Genomic DNA, 8,146 nt, shown 5'->3' with positions numbered 1-8,146 from the left:
GTAATTAAAGTGATGGTACTTTAATACATATCACAGGATGATATTCAAATGATAAATATTTAAATATAAAAAATGAGGTCTTGTATTTTAATATTATAGAACATGGGGTTGCAAGTAAAAAAAATTTAATGGAGAGGATTACATGCTTTAGTTATGGGTAGGGTAGGGTTGGAAATTGAGGCATTGAGAATGTACTTAGCAATCCAATGGTTAGCAGCTTGAGTATAATGGACACCATCCCAGCTGATAACAGTGGAAGGGTTGTTGCAAGATCCTGCATATATTTCTGTTCCATTATTTAATCTTTTTTTATTCCCACACCAAACATCCTCTCCATTTTCGTGATACCCGCAGCAAATCTTCGATGCCTCCTCGAATCCTGTCAACACACCAAACATATTCACTTTATTACATAATTTAAGTTTAATCGAGAATTTGTTCATGAAATGTTCATAAAATAAAATTTATATATTGTAAACTATGTAAAAAGTACTAGTAGTATAATACAATGATTAATAATTCTAAAATATTTAATAAATATATAAAAAATTTATATAAAATTATTTAACTATTGAAATTCAAAATGTGTCACATAAATTAATTAGGAATACTTTTTTTTAACACATTGACAAAGTGGTCAATATCACATCATATAACAAATTGGCTGGTGGATTTAACCGGTTTCACTTTCTTTTACGAGTAGATAGATAAAATATTTTAGTCATTGCGCTGCTGTGCTCTTTGACAAATAATATTTTAGTATTTTCAAAAATTAAATTATACTTTATGTGATTAAGTTACCATTTGGAAAGATAAAAGAGATTTATTTTTTTACTGAGATTCTTTTGTATTATTTTAAAAATATTTTTAGTTACATGTAAATTTTATTTTATAAAATATTAGATATATGTTGAATCCACATGGAAAATTAGATAATTTAATATCCGTGATCTAAATTGTTTCACATAAAATGGCATAAATCATTTAATTTCCGTGATCTAAATCGTTTCACATAAAATGACACAAATAATTTAATCTCCGTGATTTAAATCGTTTCACATAAAATGGCATAGAAGGAGTAGTATTAAAACTTATATTGATGGAATGGCATGGAACACTCTTAAATTGCCTTGAATTGTTAATTGGACTATTTTACTCATGACTTTGTCAACTGAATACTTAAATTTAATAAAACTCAATCTTTTAAGCTCTTTTCTCATTCCGTTTAAGGTGCGTCTAGTACACCTACTATATGTGGAATTTCATGTCATTTTTGAATGTCACATACGAAATGAAATGCTTAAAATTAACTTAAACTCCCAAACCTTTTCATTTTGTAATAGATAACATCCTCCAATGGTCCTTCAAGCTCAACCATGGATTAGTTACTGGGATTCTCTATTTTCACTACAACTGGTGTGCACCTATGGGTCCCTTTAGCCCACCAACTAAAATATGGTGCCATATCAACTCAAATTTCATTGGTCATTAATTTGAACTTTATCTAAAGCTTTTTCAACCGCTATTAAAAACTAAGAATCTATTTGGATTGAGTTAAAAGTTGATCAAATCTATTTTTAAGTCATTTTCAATTTTTATAAGTATCAAACAAAATTAAAAATAACTTGAAATAAATAATAATGAATTAAAATAAGTTAAAAATTAAAAATAGGTAACCCATACTTTTCAATTTTAAACTTAAAAGTTACTCTTTTTATGTTTATTTTAAAAAAACTATTTTTTTTTAAAGTCAAGTCAAGCGGGCTCTAAATATGATACTGTAAGTTTACAGTTCAAGCATGATTTATAAGTTATAACTTGATACACAAAAAAAAAAAAAAAAAAAAAAAAAAAGGTTGAAAAAGAATCAATTACCTTGGTTCTTTGCATTGCTGATTAACTCATACTTAGCCTTGTACAAATCAACGTAAGTTATTGCAGCTTGTTGAAGCTCTATCCTGAGTTTGGTCAACATATCGAAGAGATGTTTGTTGAACGCTATGGCTATATCATTCATATCCTTGACGCATCCATGTTCATCCAGGTACCCTGCTGCTGGATCTTTTATTTTGACTGTGGCCACAGGCAAGCAACCAATTGGACCTGTATTATGAATCCACAAATTCCTAGCCCCTTTCTTGTATAAGTCCTAAAACATATTAAACACCTAAGAATTAATTATGGGTAAAATAAAAATATAAGAAACTTATTCATATAATAATAATAATAATAACAGGTTAAGTTATGTTATTAATTGAACTTTATTGCACATTCATTCATACATGTTTCATTTAAAAAATTACCCCAGTCTTACTCAAATATTAATTTAATATTATTTTTCCACTTTTGTTGAAAAGTCATTTATTTTCATAAAAAGAAATAGAATCTCTATGTTTATTAATGATATATATGGCTGGTGTCATGTGAGAAAGTTAAAGATGAACATACTCGAAGTTGTGCTGCAAACTGGTTAATTATATCCGGTATAATTGCTCGAACTTGTTCCATGTTTGGCAACATTCGAAAAGCAGCAGAAATATCATTCTGTCCTATATCTATTGTGTATAGTGCCTTGGAGAACTCCACAGGTATGGCAAGCCTGCTTTTATCTGATTCTTCTTTCCCTGCAAAATCCCACATCTCATTCAAATTGTTTATTTGATTAGGAAAATGTGAGAGTGAACAAGGTCGAACCTTGATTGTAGAAGTAGGTAGTTCGTTCTTTAAATTGAGTGTAGTGTTCAACTTGAATATCAAGAGGAAATGGGCTAACACCATTCGCAAACCATGATTCATTTATTCTTCTAATTGTTGCTCCTCCAGTTGCAAAGTTTGCACCATGTCTATAACTTGTTCCTAATGTATCCAGATATGGACTCAACTGCGGTACTCCAAGCTGCTCAGCTTAATTTATATATATACAAACAAAATTATTTAGTATAACATCGATATAATTACAAGTAGAAGCTAAGCTCCATCTGTTCTTACCAATGAAGTCAATAATAAGGCGGCCATCCGAGCCCCTTCCAGCAGGTCTATGAAAGTAGGACTCTCCGCAGGGTGCTGCCATGGGATAAAATGCAGCTGCGATTCCACCCGTATCTGAATTAGAGTCTCCAAAGTTGTAAATTGCTGGAAAATCACATGATGCTATTACTTCTGTTGAATCTATTACCTTATCATTGTAAGCAAATGTTATAGTAAATCCCACTATGGATACAACTACAATTCCCAACAATGAGTTTATCATAGTTATTGTACTAATTGATAGTCCAACCAAATATAAGTCAATTGGTGCTGAAATAATGCTCTACTTTATTTATAAGCAATTTTACGCATACTATAGCTTGAGAAAATTAGCTCAAAGCTATCTAACAACTCTTCAATTAAAAAAGGTAACCATTGACCAACTGAGGTGAACGTAAGAAAAATAAGTCAAAGGTATCAAATAAATTTTCAAGGGAAAAGGTACAAGTATCCCTAAACTATGATCGAAATCTCAGAGACACACATTAACTAAACTAAGGTCCTATTACCCCTGAACCCATTTTTCTTTTGTAAATTTGTACACATTTTTAGCTTACATGACATCCAAATATCTCCCACGCGCCTCAATTGTATGGAGTCACGGAGTGTGCCACGTGAGACAAAAGGTGTACAAAATCACAGAAAAAATGAATTCAAGGGGTAATAGGACCTTAGTTTCGTTAAGGTGTGTCTCTGAGATATTGGTCATAGTCTAAGGGGTACTTATTCATTATCCCAATTTTCAATAAAAAAGGTAACAACTTTAACTTGTTGAGGTTAAGGTGAAATCAAACAAGTCTTCAAATTTAAAAAGGTGAACCTTTTATCTGATTTTTTTAGTGAGTTATTTTATAGTAATATGAGTGTCTACGAGCTCTATGACTCACCTAGATTACATATTTAACCATATTGAGATTTGAGCAGAAGAAGGGTAATATTCCTCAATAACGTTTGTAGCTTTTTACTTATGAAATGTGGTGCACAAAATATATTTATAAACAAGACTCTAGTAGACATGATTTGCAGACTTCCTAAAGTATGACATTGCTCTAATATCAAGTTTGTCACATTTCAAATTCAACTCCTAATTTGAAGGGCGCAACTGGCACCTACTATAAAATTTTAAGATTAAGCGGACTCAACTGAACCATTTGTTAATGGCGCATAGCAGTCACACATAGTCCAAAAAAAAAACAAGTATATCTTAGCTTAAACATAAGTTCTTGGTCAGCAAGGCCTTTTTCAACAGCTCTTTAAAGAAAACAACTACTCTCAATAGTTCATAAAAAGCAATAACAACTAGCACACAAATCTTGTTTGGGACGTTGAAGCCACCATGATATATAGGAATGCATAAACTCTATATGGGGTGTCAAAGCCACCATGATCTCTATACAAAGGTTGAATACATATACATATATATCCAAAAAATTCACCAAATAGGCATCAAACATTGGTAAACCAACAAACAAGGCTAACAAAGACAACAATTGTCACAACCCGAGCCTACACTCTTGTCACGACCCAAGGTAGATCTTAGGTGTAAAATGGCGTGTAGAACCCCAAAAGACCCTACACAAGGCACTTAGAATACATTATACAAGATAAATATAAAATTGAGAGAATTTAAAAGACAATTTCAAAACATAAGAGTTTTATAAATGAAGCGGAAGTCTAACAATGTCTCAAAGCCATCTAGTACAAAAGAGTAATCGAGACGTAACATGTACATCAAGTTCAAAGACTAAAATGTAAAGACAATATGAAATAAGGTTTGGTCCTCGGAACATGGGGACTCATCGATCTTCAATATCTACTAAATGATCCCTAGCCACGGAGATGCGAATCTGGAATGCCGGACCCTACATTTAGGAGAACGTAGGTAAGAGTATCGATAGTACAAAGATGTACCAAGTATGATAGCAATGCATAGAGATACAAATCATGCTAAAAAGGACCTTTTAATGATATGCAATGACCAAGCTAAAATATGAGATAAAAGTGTTAGAAACATAAGTCATAAAAGCACGGTCAATGCAAGTTAACATCTTTAAAACATTCGTGACATACTTCTTGAAATAATGTTGATTAATTCATTAATATGGGAAATTTACCTTTAACCGACATGTAAGACCATGTGAGCTATTAACATGGAATCCGGTGTCTACCCCACACCGAAAGAGGTGTTCTCACTTGCCAAGGTAAGAACAATGAACTTCTAGCTTACGTGGATCCACTAGCTAATATCTATCTAGGTAACCTATGGTGGCACATAGTATATGGGACATGGGTAATCACCACTTGTCCGCTCGGTGCTTAGCATAACTCCCAAAGACTATTGATTAGTCTTAACTTTCCTAAACATTCATGAGATATGGGTAGCCGCCATTTGTCTTATCATTGGAGGTCATGGGTAACGCTGCTTGCCTCATTATTAGAATAACTTCTTAACTTTTATTCAATTCAGGTGAGAAGATCTTTCAACCTTAAAATTCTTTATGTGAGAAAACTTTTTTCACATTCATGCTTTCATGTGTATATGAGAAACCCTTTCACAACACAACAATAATCATATTGATACTTCACTCTCAAAGCATCCTTAAAACATTTTCATCAATTTCATAAGAACATGCATATCTTCATAAATTCATCTTTCATAGTTTAAAACCCACATTATTGTTGGGTATAGCAAGAGTTAATGGAAAATGAAAGGAAGATGAAAAGAGGAATTGAAAAAGATTCCCTTATGCTTTAAGAAAAGGCATTTCTTCCTCATTGGTGGTGAAAAATTGAAGTGTTTAAATAGAGAAACAGTTCTACTAGTTGTTAAAAGGGTTAGAAAGAGGGTCCCCTCGCGCCGTCATCATCGTCGCTCGCTCGGCACGGCTTCAGCTTCAGCTTCGGCTACGGCTACGGCTATGGAAAATGATCGATCGAGAGATTATTTTTGGACAAAATTTATTTTAATTATTTAATTAATTAAATTGAATGGACAAAATGTTTCAATTATTTAGTTAATTAACCGAAACGCTTCGACCCGACTCAGATCCGGGCGACCCACCCATTTTATTTAAAACACTTTACAATTTTATTTGAATTTCCCGTCGTTGTAGATGACTGTTCTGAAAGGTTGCAACTTTCGGGAACAGCTAGGACCGTTTGAAAGATTGCAAACTTTCATAAATGGTCATGTGGTTTCTAAAAGGTTGCAACCTTTCGGAACCAGTTCCTCTTGTCTATAAATACCTTTGATTCCTCGGATTTTTACTTTCGAAATTTCTGAATTGTTCTTCTTCTTCTTCTGCACAAAAACTTAATCGTGTACTTTACTACCGTTGAGTGGTTCGCTGACACAAGAGTTTTGGGTATCAATACACTTGTGATTGAGATAATTCTATCCTAGGAGAACATATTCAAAATCAACTATCGGATACTAGAGGGGAATAATTTCCTTAAGGGGGCACTATGAATTCAGTGGGCTTGATCTTCTTTCCATTCTGTTCTTCAGATTCTGGTACGTTTTTATAGATTTTAGTTTTGCTAATTAATTTTTGTTCTTCACTGGTTCATCGAAACTTTGGTAACTTTGTGTTTCTGTAAAGTTTCTGGTGATCAGTAATACTGTTTAAACACAGATTGGCTAACAATCTTAAGGAAATTATTTATTTTATTTTAATCTCTGTTTCTGGTGGAGACAAAAACCTTCATTGTTTTATACTCCTATTAAGCTTGTAATTTAAATTATTGCTTACTGAGTCATTTGTATCAATTTCTGTTTATTACAAATTCTGAAATGGCAAATGATAATGTTACGGTGGTTGTTGTTGTACCAACCCGAATTACTATACCACCAATAGAGAAACCGAGAAAATTCTCTGGTGTAAATTTCAAAGGATGGCAACAACGAATATTTTTCTGGCATGCCACTCTTGGTCTGCAAAAATTTACCAATGAAGAAACTCCAGTGCCTGCTGCTGATATGTCAGATAGAGAAAGGTTCATGATTATTGAAGCATGGACACAGGAAGACTTCCTATGTAAGGGCTACATTCTGAGTGCTTTAGAGGATGACTTATATAATGTCTATAGTGAAATGAGAACTTCGAAAGAATTGTGGAATGCACTTGAGAAGAAATATAAGACAGAAGATGCATGCTTGAAAAAGTTTGTGGGCGCAAAGTTTTTAGACTATAAAATGTCAGATAGTAAAACTATTGGATCAGAAGTGCAGGAACTTCAACTTATTTTCCATGATCTGATTGCTGAGGATATGGTAGTAAATGAAGCTTTTCAGGTGGCTGCAATGATCGAGAAGTTACCTCCTTCGTGGAACGACTTCAAGAATTATTTAAAGCACAAACGTAAGGAAATGAAGCTTGAAGATCTTGTGATTCGGCTCAAGATCGAGAAAGATAGCAAGACCGTCGAAAAGAAGTCTCATGGGAATTCAACAATAATGGGAGTTAATATTGTTGAAGAAGCTCCTACCAAAGGCAAAAAAAGAAAGAAGTCCAACGGACAAAAGTCAGAACATGCCAAGAAGAAATTCAAGGGCAACTGTTACAATTGTGGTAAGGCTGGTCACAAGTCTTCTGACTGTCGTGCTCCAAGAAAGGACAAGGACAAAGGCAAAAGTCAAGCAAACATCATGGAAGGGATGGAAGATGCAGATGACCTCTGTAATATGATCTTAGAGTGCAGCTTAGTTGGAAATCTCAAGGAGTGTTTTATCGACTCAAGTGCCACTCGACATATTTGCTCTGCAAAAGAAGCCTTTGCAACGTATACTCATGTTGAGTTCGATGAATATTTATTCATGGGAACACAGCAACAACAAGGATTGCAGGAATTGGAAAAGTAATGTTGAAAATGACATCTGACAAGGTGTTGACTTTGAACAACGTTCTGCACGTTCCTACTATTAGGAAGAATTTAGTTTCTGTTTCACTGCTCATTAAGAACGGGTTTAAGTGTGTCCTAGTTAGTGACAAAAATGTAATAAGTAAGAATGAGATGTTCTTAGGAAAGGGCTACCTCACTAAGGGCCTCTTCAAACTGAATGTAATGGTTATTGACAATATTTATAAGAATTCTTCTTTTGTTTACTTATTGGAGTCAA

General features: G+C 33.5%; 1 protein-coding gene across 3 annotated transcripts; it reads right to left on the bottom strand.

Moving 5' to 3' along the window:
- On the bottom strand, positions 1-3,328 carry LOC125863183 (GDSL esterase/lipase At5g14450-like). Of its 3 annotated transcripts, none has more exons than XM_049543353.1 (5): positions 2,989-3,328; positions 2,695-2,904; positions 2,449-2,624; positions 1,876-2,149; positions 1-379 (listed from the first exon to the last, which is right to left on the bottom strand). In XM_049543353.1, exons 1-5 carry the CDS (start codon positions 3,248-3,250, stop codon positions 126-128), a joined length of 1,176 nt encoding a protein of 391 aa, XP_049399310.1. In that variant the 5' UTR covers positions 3,251-3,328; the 3' UTR covers positions 1-125. The 3 variants fall into 3 exon arrangements, with proteins under 3 accessions (XP_049399310.1, XP_049399311.1, XP_049399312.1); XM_049543354.1 differs by having other exon boundaries at positions 2,449-2,609; XM_049543355.1 differs by having other exon boundaries at positions 2,776-2,904.
- Between the last annotated feature and the right edge of the window lie 4,818 nt (positions 3,329-8,146).

This window comes from Solanum stenotomum, chromosome 4, assembly GCF_019186545.1.
Source record: "Solanum stenotomum isolate F172 chromosome 4, ASM1918654v1, whole genome shotgun sequence".
In the NCBI taxonomy this organism is placed as follows: Eukaryota; Viridiplantae; Streptophyta; class Magnoliopsida; order Solanales; family Solanaceae; genus Solanum; species Solanum stenotomum.
The sequence above is the reverse complement of the archived record's forward strand: the minus strand, read 5'-3'. Positions and strand labels throughout refer to the sequence as shown.

Excerpts from the sequence above, each read along its gene's own strand:
- LOC125863183 (XM_049543353.1), bottom strand. The coding sequence starts at position 3,250 with ATGATAAACTCATTGTTGGGAATTGTAGTTGTATCCATAGTGGGATTT. Across the intron at positions 2,905-2,988 it reads CCTTATTATTGACTTCATTG|CTGAGCAGCTTGGAGTACCG; the intron begins GTAAGAACAGAT and ends ATATAAATTAAG. Across the intron at positions 380-1,875 it reads CAGCAATGCAAAGAACCAAG|GATTCGAGGAGGCATCGAAG; the intron begins GTAATTGATTCT and ends GTGTGTTGACAG.